The sequence below is a fragment of the Ursus maritimus genome, unplaced genomic scaffold, assembly GCF_017311325.1.
Source record: "Ursus maritimus isolate PB19 unplaced genomic scaffold, ASM1731132v1 scaffold_9, whole genome shotgun sequence".
Classification (NCBI taxonomy): domain Eukaryota; kingdom Metazoa; phylum Chordata; class Mammalia; order Carnivora; family Ursidae; genus Ursus; species Ursus maritimus.
In genome coordinates this window covers 41,789,958-41,806,498 of record NW_024427107.1, presented here as the reverse complement: position 1 = coordinate 41,806,498, position 16,541 = coordinate 41,789,958, and the positions used below count along the sequence as shown (strand labels likewise).

The window sequence follows — 16,541 nt, the reverse complement described above, 5'->3', positions numbered from 1 at the left end:
GAAAGCCTTTGCATTTGCTCCTTTGGTCCTGAAAACGATCACTCTGAAAAGCTATCCAATGCCTAACTCCTTGGGTGACAGATGCTGACCAAAAGCTTCTTTCGGGGAATTTTAAGGTGTTTCTAATTTGCAATTCAAAGAAAGATACTTGAAAATGTCTTCCCCAGGAAGCAAGACCTTAGGCGTGATAACACTGTTCTGTTTAATTATTCTATATGTCAGCTGCAGGATCTTCTATCTTCCGAACCAGCCAGCGGCTAAGCAGTGTCAACTAGCGTTAACTCTAAATTCCTGGATGGCTCTTATTTTGCTTTTGGTTTTGTTTGGTTTTGCTTCCCCCTGCCCCGAGTTCTGGGCATCTGCAAAAATACCTGCCAGATGATCATGAAAAGGTATATTCCAGCCACTCTCTGAAATGAAGATTTGGGGTCAAACCATCGAACGTAGGTCCAACTAGCAGGAGTGAACTGGAGCACGGCTCTTTTGATTTTCCCGGTGGTGGTGTGGATGTCTCTGTAAGAAGAGAACGGCCCCGGTGAAAATCCGAAGAGATAAGGAAAGGGAAGAAGAAAAACAAAAAGACAAGGAAAAAAAAAGATAACCTGCACTGACAATTTTGCAACACATGCTCAGAAGAAAAAGATTCCTTTCTAGTCGAACCGTCTCTCCAACAATGATCTCTCTATCCATAGGCAGCGTGGAGAGCTGTATACTTGATGGGGACTTTCAGTGATGACAAGCACGGGGCAGAGGTCAGGTCACGGCAGAGCCAGGAGAGGCCTTCACTTGTGAACAACCACCTGGAACCAGGCCAGGGAGAACGAGGGCGCCGGCAAGGATATGACCCCACCCGCTGTGCGCCTCCCAAGTCAGGGCATTTCAGTGAAACAGAGGACGTGCTCCATATTCTGAGGTCACCCACACCCTTTCTTCATCCCATTTGTTCCCAAGGTAAGTGAACAGTTGGGGATGACAAACAGTGATTTTTAACCTTCCTTAGTTTTAATCCTAGAAATCACTCAAATACTTCATACTCCCGTGACAAAACAGGTCAGGCCTTTTATATTTGTGGGGGAAGAGGTGAGGGTTTGTTCCTTCGTTCATTTACCTAACCCATCAACAAGCATGTATTGAGAAAATCTTGCAGCAAGATTTGAGGGACAAGAGCAACAACAAAAAAATAGAGTTTATCCAAAAATAAACAAAAATTATGAAGGAACTGTATTTACAAAAAAAAAGCCAACTATATGGAAAGAGGAAGAGGAATATGGGAAATAAAGAGAGTGACACAGTGGGGTCAAGTACTGGAATGCTTACTACAGATCTTCCTCAATTTATGAAGGGGTTCTGTCCTGACAGACCCATCATAACATGGAAATATCATAAGATGAAAATGCATTTAATACACCTAGCCCACCAAACATCATAGTTCAGTCCAGCCCACCTTAAACTCGCTCTGAACACTTAACATTTGTCTATGGGGGCTGGGCAAAATCTTCTAACGAAAAGCCTCCTTGATAATAGCATGTTGAGTATCTCATGTAACTTAAGGAAAACTGTACTGAGAGTGAAAAACAACGGCTGTCTGGGTGCAGAATGGTTGTGAGTATAATGGCTGTTTACCCTCACGATCACCTGGCTGACGGGGAGCTGCGCGGCCACTGCCCAGCATCGCAAGAGAGGGTCCTACGGGCATCCCTAGCCCGAGAAAAGATCCAAATTCAAAACTCAAAGTATGATTTCTACTGAATGTGTATCACTTTCACACTATTGTTAAGCCAAAAAATCATGGAGTCAAACCATCACTGTAAGTCAGGATTGTCTGTAAAGAGGTTAATTCAACTTTATGTTCATTTATATATTTGACGTTAACATAAAAAATATACCAGTGGCATTTCTGCTTATTAGTCGGGCTTGTGTTTTGGTAAATTGACAAAATGACTCTCAAGTTGAAACTAAAGCATAAGTGTATGAAAATGGGGAAGCGTTACGGCAATGTGTAAAGAGCCAGGCAGCCTGACATAAATTCACACTCAGGCGCTTGCTACCTGTGTGTCCTTAGACAAAGTACTAAACCTAGTTCTCACTGTCACCATCCCTAGAAGGAAGAAAAAAGTAGTGTCAATCCCTAGGATTGAGGTCAGGCTCAAAGGAGATACTGCTTATCAAGCTTGCTTACAACATCTCTCACAGCTACAGTTTTTGTTCCGTAATATACGGTCTTAACTATATTAAAAAGTATGCTTTCAAGCCAGTACCCAAAGAAAGGATTACTTAAAAAGGAATGGGGAACACGGTTGACTCAATTGCAAAAACACTGTGAAATCCCTCCTTCACACCATATACCAAATTAAGTTTGAGAAAGATTAAATAAGTTACTCATAATAAAAAACCAAACCCTTAAGAACTGGGAGAAAATACAGGTCAACATTTACCTAAACAAAAAGACTAAAATCTTTTGAAGTTTAAATAGAGTACCTACCATGAAGAAAATTAAAGCTGGATGACAAAATGGAAAATAAAGTCACATTTATGAGAGTGTTAATATCCTTAACCTATCAAAAGCACTAATAAAAAGAGGGAAAACCTAACAGACATGGCCGAGAAATTCAGTATCACACGATTCTATGTGTGATAACATTGAAAAAGGATTAAGGGTAAAATTCAAAGGAACAGTGAAATGGACACATACATACATTAGCGAACATGGGTGAAAATATAAATGGGTGTAAATAAATTCATTTACAGAAAAAAATTTACACAAAGATTATGTGTAAAGAATGTTCACTCTAGCTTTCTTCATAAAACTGAAAACTTCGAAACAACTAAATGACCACAAAAGGGAACTGGTTAAATACCTCATGATTTATTTATATGTTGGGATATGAAGAAGCCCTTAAAATCATGGTCTAGGAGACTATTTAATGATGTGGGAAAATGCTCCTGTTTTGTTTGATAAATAAATGAAGGTGTAAACACAATAAAAACAACTACTTTCATGATCATTACTGCTGTTCTTTCCCTCCCGGCCAATGGCACAGTTCCTGTGACCGTCAAACTGAGGAGTGAGTGAGTTTAGGAGAGCACGATGAGGAATGATGGAGGTGGGCGCTGTCCCCCATGGTGGCATAGAGGAGGGATGTGTGACTTGAATCAGAGAGTCAGAGATAACTACCTGGAAAGGTATCAAGGGAGCTGAGGCAGGAAAGGAGAGGACCTGTCACCCTGGGGACACGGGTCAAACCCAGGTGCAGAGGAGCACGTGGCATGGGCTCAAAGCCTTGGGTGCCCCAGAGGGTGTGGAGGAAAGGACCGGACCTGCCCAGCCCCCTCTGTGCACTTTGTCCTAAAGACCACGAGAAGCCATCACAGGAGAATGACATGATGTATCTGACATCCCTAAAAAGATTGCTTGGAGGGGGTAACCGGGGAAGAGGGGACTACCTAATCCAGTGACGGCAGGGTGAATGTAGACTGAGGCATAAGCATAAAAATAAAATGGATGTGAGAAAATCACAAATGATTTAGCATTTTCTGGAGGAATGCCTGAAATTAGGTCTATAATCGCTCGTGAGTTTCAATTACTACCATGTAATTTACTTCTCATCCTCTAAGACCACACCAAAGTTGCACGCTACTAACACAGTGAAGGACGCACTGTGAAACACGGTGACTCATGTGCAGGAAGAGGGCCACTCACTTGAAGCTGGCCCAGTGGTAGGTCCTCATCTCCAGGAAGCGGCAAACGACCATGCCCAGCCAGATGCCGCCGCCATTGCACAGCAGGATGTCCAAGATGACCTGATCCCACCAGCACTCGGCGAAATTGGGCAGCAGGTGCATGAAGAAAAGCTGAGGAAACAAGAGACCATGGTTTTAAAAACAACGCCACAGAAAGATGGATTTCCTTGGAATAATATATTGTTAGGAAGAGTTGTTGACGAAAAAAAAAAAAGGAAGAGTTGTTGACGTGTCAGGTTCTCCTAATGTATGAACAGAATAAATAAAAACAAGGTCTGTAATCAGGTTTGCTTTTTATGCTGTGGACGATTTACAAATATTATGAATCCAAACAGTTGTTGTTGTTGTTGTTTTTAACATAGGGCTTTAAAGAAATGATAACCGCTCCTGAAAAATACTAAGGATGAACGACCTTGGCTAAAGGTAACAAGACACGGATCTAGAAGGGGAGAAGGAGAAAAGTCTTCGTACCTGCCAACAGAGAGCTGGCATAGTCCTAAAATTAGCAGCTTGAGAGTTCAAGCTGCGCATTTTAGAAATATTCCATAGATATTTAGGTAAAACAGCAAGGAAACTGCAAAAGTAGAAAAGTTAGGTTTTGATGACATGTTTTAGGAAACCAGGAAACCTTTCGATAACCAATCTGCAATCATCTTATTAAGTGCTTATGATGTATAAGCGGTTGAGGCAAAACAGTCAAGGTTTTTGATCTCAAGGGCAGGAGTCAGACGTTTATCCAGAACCACAAAATCAGGTAGGCTGTGGCAAATGTTTCCATGGCGACAAAAACGGAGCACGGTGGGACAAAAGAGAGATTCGTGCTGACAGATGGCAACTGGAGCACGACATACTGGACTGGGACTGGTAAGGACAGGAATGACAGGTTTCACGAGACGGGGATGAAGACAGAGGACATTCTGTGGATGAAGGGAGGAAAGGGGACAGAAATCTCCTATGGAAATAGTTTTGTCCAAAACAGTCGGTCAGCTGTGTCCAGAGCAGCGTGCCCTGCTGCGTACAGGCCCATTTTAAGAAGGTCTGAAATGACAAAGACAGTGCCTGGGAGTTCTCTGGAAAGAGGCCACCCCGTAACTGCAAACCTCTGAAGTAATGTAATCAATACTATGAAATACAACTGTTCATGAAAGCATTTCAGAAACTGCAAAATAATGCAAATATCCGAGGAGTTTGCCTGCTTAGCGTGCCGGCCGCCGAGGAGACAGAGCACAGCTGCCCCATGGGCGAAGGCAGGTGGCTGCCTTCCTCTCCGAGGCGAGCCACGCACAGCCCCTGAAGTGTATCCCCAGGTTCCCAGCCATGAGATGGGGCGCTAACTGTGGCCTTTAGACAGGGAAGAGAGACACGTCAACAGAGTCAATGACACGTATTTGCTGACACGACACTATGCAGAGCAGTGGGATGTGGAGGACGGGTTTCGGCCTCCAGAGCTTTCCTGGACAGTACCAGATACCGGGGGTGAGACGGGCCATCCAGATGAATGCCTGGAACTCAGGAAGGGGGACACGTCAAACAGCAGGAACGAGGGCTGCCCATCCACAGCAGAGCACATCTGGAACCCAATCCGGGCTCACCTCACGAAGCAAGGTGCTGGGCCCTGGTCCCCTCGTCTGTCCAGACCTGAGCGGGAGGAGCTAGACAGGGCTGGATTCACTCATTCGCTCACTAGGAATCTGGGAAGCACGTGCCACTTGCAAGGCACAGTATCCGGGACTACACAGAGAGGGGCCCTGCCCTCTCGAGGCCTAACCCTTGGCAGCAAAGAGACACTGTAAGCATCTAAACTGTGATGAGCGTTTCAAAGGAGAAGGGCCAGGTACTCCATTTCCAGGCGTACAAACATGCAGCACAGCCAGGGCAGGGAGCAGGGAAAGGAGCGAAGAGTCTGCAGGTGGGCTCTGGGACAGGAAAAGACATGGAATCTTGGACACGAAGGCAAAGATGGCTAGAGTGCACACCGCAGGTGGGGAGGGTCTCAAGCAGGTAGGGGAGGTGGGCTGTGGCCGGTTAATATCGGGCCTCTTGCAGGCTGGTCTGGAGGTTTGGATTTTGTCATAAGAGCAATGGACACACATTAAAGAGTTTTCAGTTGGAGAAGAATGTAACCTGACCGAGAAGTGAAAATGATTCCTTTGGGAAGAGACGGTGAAGGGAGGAGGTGAGTGGTTCAGCCAGGAGAGGACAGGAGGTTAGATACACATGGAGCAGCGGCGTGAAAGACTTGGACGGAGCCACGCTGCTTACAGGAGGCGAGAGGATGCTGAGGAGCAGGGAAGCAGGCACGGAGCCATGTGTAGTGTGAGGGGAGAGAAGGAGGCGGGCGGAGAAAGGCCCAGGGCCTGGCCACGGTCCCACAGCAGCGAGGTTAGGAAGATGCCTGGAATTCCAAGGGGAACGTGCTGGGAGAGCAGGAGTGTGCGCTGCACACCTGGAACCAAGCACAGCTGGAGTGCGATCTGGCTCACCTCATGAAGCAAGGCTCTGGTTCCTTCATCTGTCCGCTGGGGATGTACACAGCCTTTTCGGTTTATGGTGAGGACTTAGGACAATACATTTACAGTGTTGGGTACTGCTGTGGGTTGAACTGTGTTCCCCTCAAAATCCACACGTTGAACCCCTAACCTCCAATACCTCATGACACGGAAAGAGAGTTGCTGCAGGTGTCATTAGTACAGATGAGGTCATCTCGAAATAGGGTGGGCCTCTAATCCGGTGTGACTGGTGTCCTTACAAAAAGAATGCCACGTGAATGCATGCAGGGAAAACCCCACTCGAAGGTGGACGCAGAGATTGGGGTGATGCATCTAACAAGTCAAGAAACACCAAAGATGGCCAGCAAGCCATAAGAAGCTGAGAAGCCTGCACCAGATTTCCCTCACAGCCGTCAAAGGACACCAATCCTGCCAATGCCTTGAACTCAGACTCCCAGCCTCGGAGGCTGTCAGAGGCACATTAACAGAAGCTAGATGTGACTGGCACGCTTCCCTAACTTAGGGTCAAGACAACAGTTGGCATCAAGAAATATACTGTACACCTGGGGCACCTGGATGGCTCAGTTGTTAAGCGTCTGCTTTCAGCTCAGGTCATGATCCCAGTTCTGGGATAGAGCCTCGCATCGCATCCTGCTCAGCGGGAAGCCTGCTTCTCCCTCTCCCACTCCCACTGCTTGTGTTCCCTCTCTCGCTGCCTCTCTGTCAAATAAATAAATAAAATCTTTAAAAAAAAAAAGAAAAGAAAAGAAAAGAAATATACTGTACACGTGGCCAAATTTTGTTCCCTGGGAGTGATTAAGAATAATATCATAACTGGGGGCGCCTGGTGGCACAGTCGTTAAGCGTCTGCCTTCGGCTCAGGGTGTGATCCCGGCGTATGGGATCGAGCCCCACATCAGGCTCCTCCGCTATGAGCCTGCTTCTTCTTCTCCTACTCCCCCTGCTTGTGTTTCCTCTCTCGCTGGCTGTCTATATCTTGTCAAATAAATAAATAAAATCTTTAAAAAAAATATATCATAACTGAATGATAAATGAGTAAGTCCCCCAAATTTCATTTTCCTAATAATTTTTCAAGACTATCTCTCTTTCAGGAGCACCCAGGTGGCTCAGTCAGTTAAACACCTGGTTTGACTCAGGTCATGATCTCGGGGTTCTGGGATCAAGTCCTGCATCAGGCTCCCTGCTCAGCGGGGAGCCTGCTTCTCCCACTCCCTCTGCCTGCCTCTCCTCCTGCTTGTGCTCTCTATGTCAAACAAATAAATAAAAATCTTAAAAAAAAAAACAAAAAAGACTATCTCTTTCATTCATTTAATGAGACAAACTTGACTATGAGGTATTAGAGCTATCGGGAATCCATTTTTCAGCTACAAAATACCCTTGAGGCTCCTATAATTCCGAAACACCACGGTTCTATTTATCTCAGACTGGCAACTAGCTGGTGGGTAACCTACCTACTTACTTCTAAACACATCTCCTCATTACCTTGTATTTGTCTCACTGGGGATTTTACTTCATTCTTTTTGCTTCATTTCATTTGTTTCTCTTTAAGACTTGTGAGACAAGAGACACATTTTAAGTTAATAAGGAATTTGCGCCCCGCCTCCCACCAAAGACATAAAATATTCCTAAGGGGTAGTTTAAACACAGCTTGCACCACAGAGGCAAAGAATGGATTAACTGCCTGTGAATGGACAGACTACCTTCCTCCTACATGTAAACTAACTGATCACAGCCCCTTCTTACCTCGGTTAGCTCCCAGGTAATACTGATTGTCCAGCAGAGACCATAACTACGGATCAACAAGGCCTTCATGGCCCAGCCCCAGAAGTGACCAAACGCAAATATATCAAAATGGCTGATAATCCTCTCCCAGGTGATTACGTGGCAGTTGACAGCATATTCCTATTCAAAATAAAAAGGGAAATAATTAATGGACACTCTCAAAATCAACTTTCTTCCAGGATCCTGACAATAAATGAAAAGAACTAATATAACCTTGGTCAAACCTGTCCTGCCCCCCTACCCCCAAAAGCTTTAATAACTGAACACCCTTTAGGAAAAATGGACAAATATTTAAGTTTATGAATCAGAACTGCTTTGCTCTGATTGCAGAAGTCTGACTAAAATGGGAAGCAAAATAATTTTACAAAGGCTTATTAGCCTGTCTTAAAGAAGTGGAATCACACAGCCCATGTCACCTGACCGTAGGGTAACTATGTTAAAGCCAGTGGTAAGAACATAAGTAGAATCCCAAATAATAAAGAGTAAGTAGAATCCCAAAAGGTTTGGAAATTTAAGAACACATCTAAATATCACAGCGTAAATAAGGAATCAGAATAGAAATGCAAAATACAGGGGCGCTTGGGTGGCTCAGTCGTTAAGCATCTGCCTTTGGCTCAGGTTATGATCTCAGAGTCCCGGCATTGAGCCCTGAGTTGCACTCCCTGCTCAGAGGGAAGCCTACTTCTCCCTCTCCAGCTCCCCCTGTTTGTGTCCCTCTCTGTCTCTCTTGTCAAATAAATAAATAAAATCTTAAAAAAAAAAAAAAAAAAAAAAAAAAGAAATGTAAAATATATTCAGTACTAAATGGTAATAAAAATACTATGTATCAGGGGTGCCTGGGCGGCGCAGTCGTTAAGCGTCTGCCTTCGGCTCAGGGCGTGATCCCAGGGTCCTGAGATCGAGCCCCACATCAGGCTCCTCTGCTGGAAGCCTGCTTCTTCCTCTCCCACTCCCCCTGCTTGTGTTCCCTCTCTCGCTGGCTGTCTCTCTCTCTGTCAAATAAATAAATAAAATCTTTAAAAAAAAATACTATGTATCAGAACGATGAGATGAAGCTACGAACTCAGAGGAAAACCTAAAGCCTTAAATATTTATGTCAGAAAAGAGGAAAAGCTGAAGCATCCAATTTCAGAAATTAAAGGAAACAGAATAAACCTCCCCACCTCCAAATGTTATCACAGGCTACATAATTTAAGTATTTAAAAATGACAAAGCTGGGCATCTGGGTGGCTCAGTTAAGTGTCTGCCTTTGGCTCAGGTCATGATCCCAGGGTCCTGGGATTGAGCCCCACATTGGGCTCCTTGCTCAGCAGGGAGCCTGCCTCTCCCTCTGCTACTGCCCCTTGCTTGTGCTTTCTCTCTCTCTCTCTCTCTCTCAAATGAATACATAAATAAATAATAAAAATGGCAAAGCTTTTAAGACTTTTGGTTTTGTTTCTAATATCTTTTTGTTTTTAATATGACATATTTCAAGGAAATTTTAAATCAACATCCTTATATTTCTGTATTTATTAGGAAAGTAATCATCATATGACAACGTAACATTTCTCAGGGACCTCCACACGTGACATTCTGTCTTCCCAAAATTAATCTGATAGGATGGAGTAAGATTTGGAAAACAACCACCTATTATCAGCCAGTTGAAAGAATTCCTGTAAATATTAATATTTTCAAATTCTAGAAATGACGCCTGCTAAGGGAGCAAAAGAGCAAGTTGGAACTCCTCTGTCTCTTCCAAAACCCACCACCATCAGATTTCTGAAGCCTTTCTCAGATCCACCCAGTACATTTTGATTTGCAAAGCTGAAAGGACATTTTAAAAAACTGTTATTTTTTCAGAAACATTGTGATGTGAATTATGCTGTGTAAGTGGGAAATGGGGAGAAAAGAGAATATTCTAAAAAGAGAATAAGAAAAGAGAATAGAGAGAAGTCAAGACAAGACTTAGAACAAACAACAAACTGCTCTATAGAAAGAGGAAAATTCTCACCCAGAGTCTGGAACATGGGCCTGTCACAGACATCAAAGACCAATGGAGAGAGATGCCATGTCTGGTTATGGAAGAGCCGCAAGGCCCCGTCAGCCCCAGATTCCTTGACCACCCTATCCTCTTATTGACGCTGGACACACTGCACAGGGTGAGGAGAGAGGGCTGAATTCTGTTTTCAGAAGGCTGCTCTTCAAGTCATTGTGGGCTAACTCTGGGGGCCCTTGATCCTCCCTGAGAATATTTCTGGGCTTCAATGCATGCAAAGTCTCTTCGACAGTCATAAAGAGCCAAGTGTAACTCTTAGCGTTATAATTATTAATGCACAGACTCGCCAATGATCACATCAGGAAGATCTCAAGGTCCTGGCCATAGGAGGGACACGGGACACTGCAGTTTAATGCTGCTAGGGAGCTGGGTGCAGACACAACTCTGGGGCAGCAGGGGGAGGAGGCATTAAATGAGGGCATCTCCGAGCCAGGGGGGCAAGGAGGGGAAGGTGTGTGCATGAGTGCACAGGAGGTGAAGACAAATTGTGGCCACCTCCCAAATGGCTGCAGGGCTGATCCTGGTGGCTCCACCCTCTTCCTCGCTTGCCCAACACTTAACCAAATCCAAGTCCTATTCATTCTGCAGGTCATTTTACTTTGTGATATAACCCCTTTTGCTCAAAACCCCAAGAAAATGGGGGGGGGGATAGCATACCTGGAATACCTTTCTCCCAATCTGTTTCATAAGGCTCCTGTGAGTGTCAAAGCACTGCCATTATTATAACTATGTACTTAAGGCAGAGTCCAAAGGAAAAGGATAGGTCCCAAAGTCAGAGGGATCTTACCAGCTTTGTGCTTTGAATGAGATACTTATCCATTTTAAATTTCCATTTCCTCCTGATAAAATGAGGGCTATTAATGCATGTGTATGCATGTGTGAAGCTTATATAGAATTTATGTAAGTGCTGGCAGAACAGACAACCCACAGTCAGTAGCTGCCCCACCCTCACCATGCCCACCGCTATCATTATCATCATCAGGAGAAGCGCCAAGGCGCCGCACGCCACTCTGTTGCCTAAAGTACGAAACCCCCGGACAGACTTTTCTTCCTGAGACTTTTAAATAATTTTTGGCATTCTTATTTCTGCCTTTATAAAAGTTAAAATGTTGAAACACCATTCAAGAAGGGTCTGACCAGTCTCAACTCCAGTAGAATGATCACTTCTTGTATCTTTTATTAAGTCCCCCTGTATTGTTTTTTTCTTTTTTAAAGATTTTATTTATTTATTTTGAGAGAGAGAGAAGGAGAGAGTGAGCGAGAACACGAGCAGGGGGAGGGGCAGAGAGAGAGAGGGAGAAGCAGACTCCCCACAGAGGAGGGAGCCCAATGCGGGGCTCGATCCCAGACCCTGGGATCACGACCTGAGCCAAAGGCAGACGCTCAACCGGCTGAGCCACCCAGGCGCCCCTTGTATTGTTTCTTACACCAGACCCTGCCTGTGGCCCAGATGCCTGCTCTCCTTTTCTGAGCATTACCAGGTTCTTCCTTCAGTCTGTACCAAATGTAAGGTATTATTTAAAAAAATTTTTAAAAAAAGGAAAGAAACAGCATTAGAGTATAAAATAGTCTCTTCCCTAAAAGCTGGAGCAGGGAGAAGTTTTACCCAAGAATAAAATTATTTTTGTGGGTTAAGAAAAATAATGAACAAAATGGCCTGGATCATTCACACCGGCCCCTCATGGCTTCGGGGCCAGAGTGTGGAGCAGACGTGTTGAGGGTCACACTGCTACAGCAGCCACCACCACCACCACCGAGGACCTGCTGTGTGCAAGGCACCATGTGGAGGCTTCAGAGATAAGGTTACTTTGTTTAGTTCACAATAAAACTCCCCAAAGAAGTACTATTATTTCACTTTACAAAGAAAGGAACAGGCTAGCTAACAAGTACATTGCCAAGGTCTTACAGCTAACAAGGGACAGAGGCAGAATTCACACCCAAGGTTGTCACACTCTTCCCACCATCCCCCTTTGCTCCAAGAAGGGGTATCATTTCCCTGGACTGTAATCACTCCGGAAACCGCACACCTCACCTTCCCAGAGACCCGACTTTTACATTATCTACACGGGAAGTACGCAGAAGTAACAATTTAGGAAGTGAAGCCGACTATCTCTTATACCCAAGAGCCTACCGATTTCTCTGAGAGACCACTGACAAGTACATACCATGACGTCTGCTTCCCTTGTGGCGTATCGAAGATTTGGATCCAGCCAGTACATGATGGATTTAACCTGATCGAAGTTCAGGAAGAGGAGGAATACCAGGAACAGGAAGTAGAGCACACTGAGTCCTGAGGGAAACGAGAAATGTGGGGGTCAGATGCAAACACACGTCAGGCACTGGTCTTGCATGGTAGTGTGTCGAGATCCCTGTGACAGCCTGGCAGCTCCTTTGACGAGCAAGTCTGATACACAGTCCTAACTCTCACTGACGGGGTTGGTAATACTGAGACAATGATGCTCGAGCTGAGTCTTGAAAGACCAGCAACATTCAGGTAGAGAAGAGGCATCCACGTAAGCCCGCGGCATTGGAAGCCAGCCTGCGGCTGGGCCACCAGCAAAAATGGGAAGGGAGCATGTGGCCCTGAAGTGCAAGGGCTTGAGGTCCGAGGCAACAATCTCAGATTTTACCTTAAGTGAAACAAGGAGCACGTGACAGGCTTTAAATGGGGAAATAGGATGATATGGGTACCGCTTTGCAAAGCAGACTCTGGCTGCTGTGTGGAGAGTGGAGGGAGGTAGGCAAGCCGGGTATGAACAGTCCATTCGGGGGCCACATCAGCAGAGACAGGTGTGAAGGGCCGAGAGGTGGCCTAGGGACACACATCCACGTCTTACACCCCATGTCAGCCCTTGTGGGCCTTATGTTCCTGGGCATCATACCATAATCTGTATCCTAATAATTACCCCATGTCATTTAAAAATAAAGTTAATCATCTGCTTTTAAAAGAGCAAAAGCCTTTTAGAAAGATTTGGAAACCAACCACTAGTGGCTCTATCACTTCTCTTTCTCTCGAACCTGCTAGACTTAAAACATTTGTGGAGGACACCTAGACACTGTGATACAAATGACCTTGGATCACAGCACTCCGTGTGAACTTGGCTCAGCGCTAATCTCCCACGAACTGTTCCAGAGGAGACAACGTCCATGGCTGGAATGAAATCCCCTGGAACATTCACAGCTCCAGGCCTTCCAAAAGGAGCTCTCTCTGTCCTCAGGGAGCTCAGGGGACCCGATCACAGCATGGCTGACCTGTTGTGCACCCCAGAGCCACATACTTTGTCAGCATAAGGACTTCCTCACGTTTATTACCAGCTGCTTTTATAAATTTTCATCTCACATGCCTCCCACTACACTTTTTTATTATAATCCTTTCAAAATAATTATTTTAAGACAACAGAAACTACCTGTGTGGAGCAGGGCTTCTTAAACTGGAATTCATGGTTGAGCTTCAAAGTCCATGAAGCCCCAGATGTAATACGCACAAATGTGTGTGTGTGTGTGTGTGTGTGTGTGCGTGCGCGTGCTGAGAAAGGGTTAGTTCTCATCAGATTATCAAAGGGCTTCATGATCCCAAAAAGATCTCAGGTAAGAAATAAACTAATTACCTATCATGGATCATTTGAAATAGGAAAAACTCAAATGTAGCCAACCAGCTGAAAATAACTCCTAATTTCATGCAGCAACATTAAGTCCATGAGATGTAAGTATGATGCAAACAGGACAATCTATTTACAAATGGAAATGAATCATGTCACTTTTCTGTGAAAAATCCTCCTGGGACTTCCCACTGCCCTTCCGGTCTGTGCCCTCTACTGGCCCACAAGCCCTGTAGGGTTCTGTCCCTGCCCGACTCTGGCCTCTCTCTTATTACTCCCCTAGGGCCTGCTCTGCTCTGCCACACTGGCCTGCAACACACCATGCTCTTTCTGGCTAGGGACCATTTTAGTAGCCTTTCCCTTTGCCTGCTTCCGGTGACCCCAATGCTTGCCAGCTCCTACTCTGCACACGTTTCCGTGAAGCATCCTTCCTTGCACGTGCACGTGAAAGCAGTCACTCGGTCACTATCAGCCCGCATGGCTTTAATTAACTTCAAAACACTTGGAGGCATCTGATATTTTTCGATTATTGATTTATTTAATTGTTTGCAAAAGCTGTCCTCCCTCCCGAGGGGAGCCTCCTGTCTGTCTGGCCCTCCCCTGCGGCCTCGGGGCCAGCGCGGCTCTCCACACAAAGGCGCTCAGTGAACTCCTGCAAAAGGAAGGACGCCACTCCATTCGAAGGGATTGACCTATGATCTCTGAAGGCTGAGGAGAAAAACAGGGTCCGTTTCATAACGTTACATTTTATGAACCTAAAATAATTTGCTTGCTGTCGTATTTAGGCAGGACAAAGCCAAGAGCCAACATTTGAAAGATGCATTTTAAGTCCATTCAGGGGATTTGAAACTATCCGTGGACTCGAAATCAAGTAAAAACAGGACATCCAATATTTATAGAGATGCTTATCACTAACCCTTATTTCAAATCTGGGCTCTCTGTTTAAAGACTTCACCCTTTCCAGGATCTTTCCTATTCACAACACTCAAGAGACTGCTGGGTTTTCAGTCCCTTCTGGATGCTGACAAGACAAACGTGCTCACAGCACCCATGAAAAGCAACAGAAAGATGCATCAAGAAAAACAAGCCACAACCCCTTCTGTCAGATCCCGGGTACATTAAGAAACAATATCATACACAGGGGGCGAGCGGAGTTGGAACAGTTCACACATATGAGAAGCTAAAGTTATCACCAATATATTTGTTTTGTGTCAAAGAATCTTCATAAAAATTTATATTAGGAAAACCAAAAGGTAAAAGGCTATAAAATTTACTGTAAAACTGCTATATTGATATACAGAAAATGGATTTTAAGTACAATATATTTCTAAATCCACTAATGGATAACTCACCAAAAACCATTCTCCATAAGGCCGGATGAGGTCGAGTAAAGGGGCCTGCAGATAGAAAATGTAAGGTTAGAACAAACTGGTTCCAAACAAAAACTAAAAGCAAAGTGCTGATCTCTCTACAGAGATTTAAAAAAAAAAAAACAACTCTCTACGGTCAAAATGTTTTTCTACATAAATATTTTGAGGTCAAGTGTAGGTTGAAATGTTTTATTCACACTGTAGCAACTGTCACCACAACGGTAACAGGTACCAGTCTCCACAACAGACATTTGTTTTCAAAGCTTTGTCTTTAGAACTCAGACCCTAATTTCCCATGCAAACAATGTTACAACACTGAGCGGTTACCAGGCCAGCCTGAAGCGTTTTTAACAAGTGCAGTCTCTGAGCCCAGCCACGGGGGGGAGAAAGAGAGACAGACAGACATGGCCAGGTCTCCGAGCCCAGCCACGGGGTGTGTGTGTGTGTGTGTGTGAGAGAGAGAGAGAGAGAGAGAGAGAGAGAGAGAGAGAAAGAGAGACAGACAGACATGGCCAGGTCTCCGAGCCCAGCCACGGGGTGTGTGTGTGTGTGTGTGTGAGAGAGAGAGAGAGAGACAGACAGACAGACAGACATGGCCGGGTCTCCGAGCCCAGCCACGGTATGTGTGTGTGTGTGTGTGTGTGTGTGTGTGTGAGAGAGAGAGAGAGAGAGAGAGACAGACAGACAGACAGACATGGCCGGGCAGGCGCTCTGGAAATTAAACAAGAGAAACACTGCTTTGAGAACACGAGGTGGGGTATGAAACTGAAAATAAATCCTTTGAGCACCAGAACGTGCTAGTGCAGCGGCTTTTGATCATGAACTGTGGTAACAAAATACCTCTGACATGGCAACCCAGATCAGACACACAGATGCAGCTTCTGCACCATGAAAACACGCTTCCCAGGACGAAACTTACTCTGACTACAAGGGATCCACCAATACTTTTCTCTTCTTGTTTCTTTCTTTGGGGGGAAAAAAAAAAGAAGTAGAAGCAAGCAAGCCGGGCCTTGATCTACTAGACTGACTGACCATCAAGGGAAGGGTTACAGTTCATGAATACTGAACACTGCTCTCGTGGGCACTCGACCTATTTGGGGCTGCCCGCCCTGTGGAACAGCCTACCTACGTACTGCTGGAGGACTTCCAACATCAGAATCCCACATCTCCAGGGAAGATGCCAGAGCTGGCTGCCCAGCCCCCTTCCTAACTCGGGCTTAGTTCTTCAATTGCACCTGTGCCAGACTTGATCTCACAAGCTGGTGACACAGACCTAAGTATGCAGAGCTCTCCTCCACCTCTCCCTCTCCCTCCGCCTGGATCAGCATGGACAGTAGGGGGGAGGTGGCACTAGTGATCAGGGCAGTTCCCTGCAGAGGTGACAGTGGGACAGACAATAGCCAGTGCTCACTGGGGTCTCCTTGTTAGACCAATTTTGGGGGACCTGCCAGTTTCTAGAAGCTTAGCCTGGGACTCAGCCTAGGATTCTAGACCCCCCCCCCCC

At 45.3% G+C, this 16,541-nt stretch overlaps 1 protein-coding gene across 1 annotated transcript in view; it reads right to left on the bottom strand.

Moving 5' to 3' along the window:
* The window catches only part of PTDSS1 (phosphatidylserine synthase 1), a 62,793-nt gene that overhangs the window by 23,938 nt on the left and 22,314 nt on the right, over positions 1-16,541 (bottom strand). The window contains exons 3-7 of the mRNA XM_008689188.2: positions 15,020-15,064; positions 12,234-12,358; positions 7,995-8,153; positions 3,701-3,852; positions 372-513 (exon numbers count right to left, since the gene is read on the bottom strand). Of these exons, the coding sequence (XP_008687410.2) occupies positions 372-513; positions 3,701-3,852; positions 7,995-8,153; positions 12,234-12,358; positions 15,020-15,064 (623 nt within the window). The remainder of the gene's footprint in view (positions 1-371; positions 514-3,700; positions 3,853-7,994; positions 8,154-12,233; positions 12,359-15,019; positions 15,065-16,541) is intronic.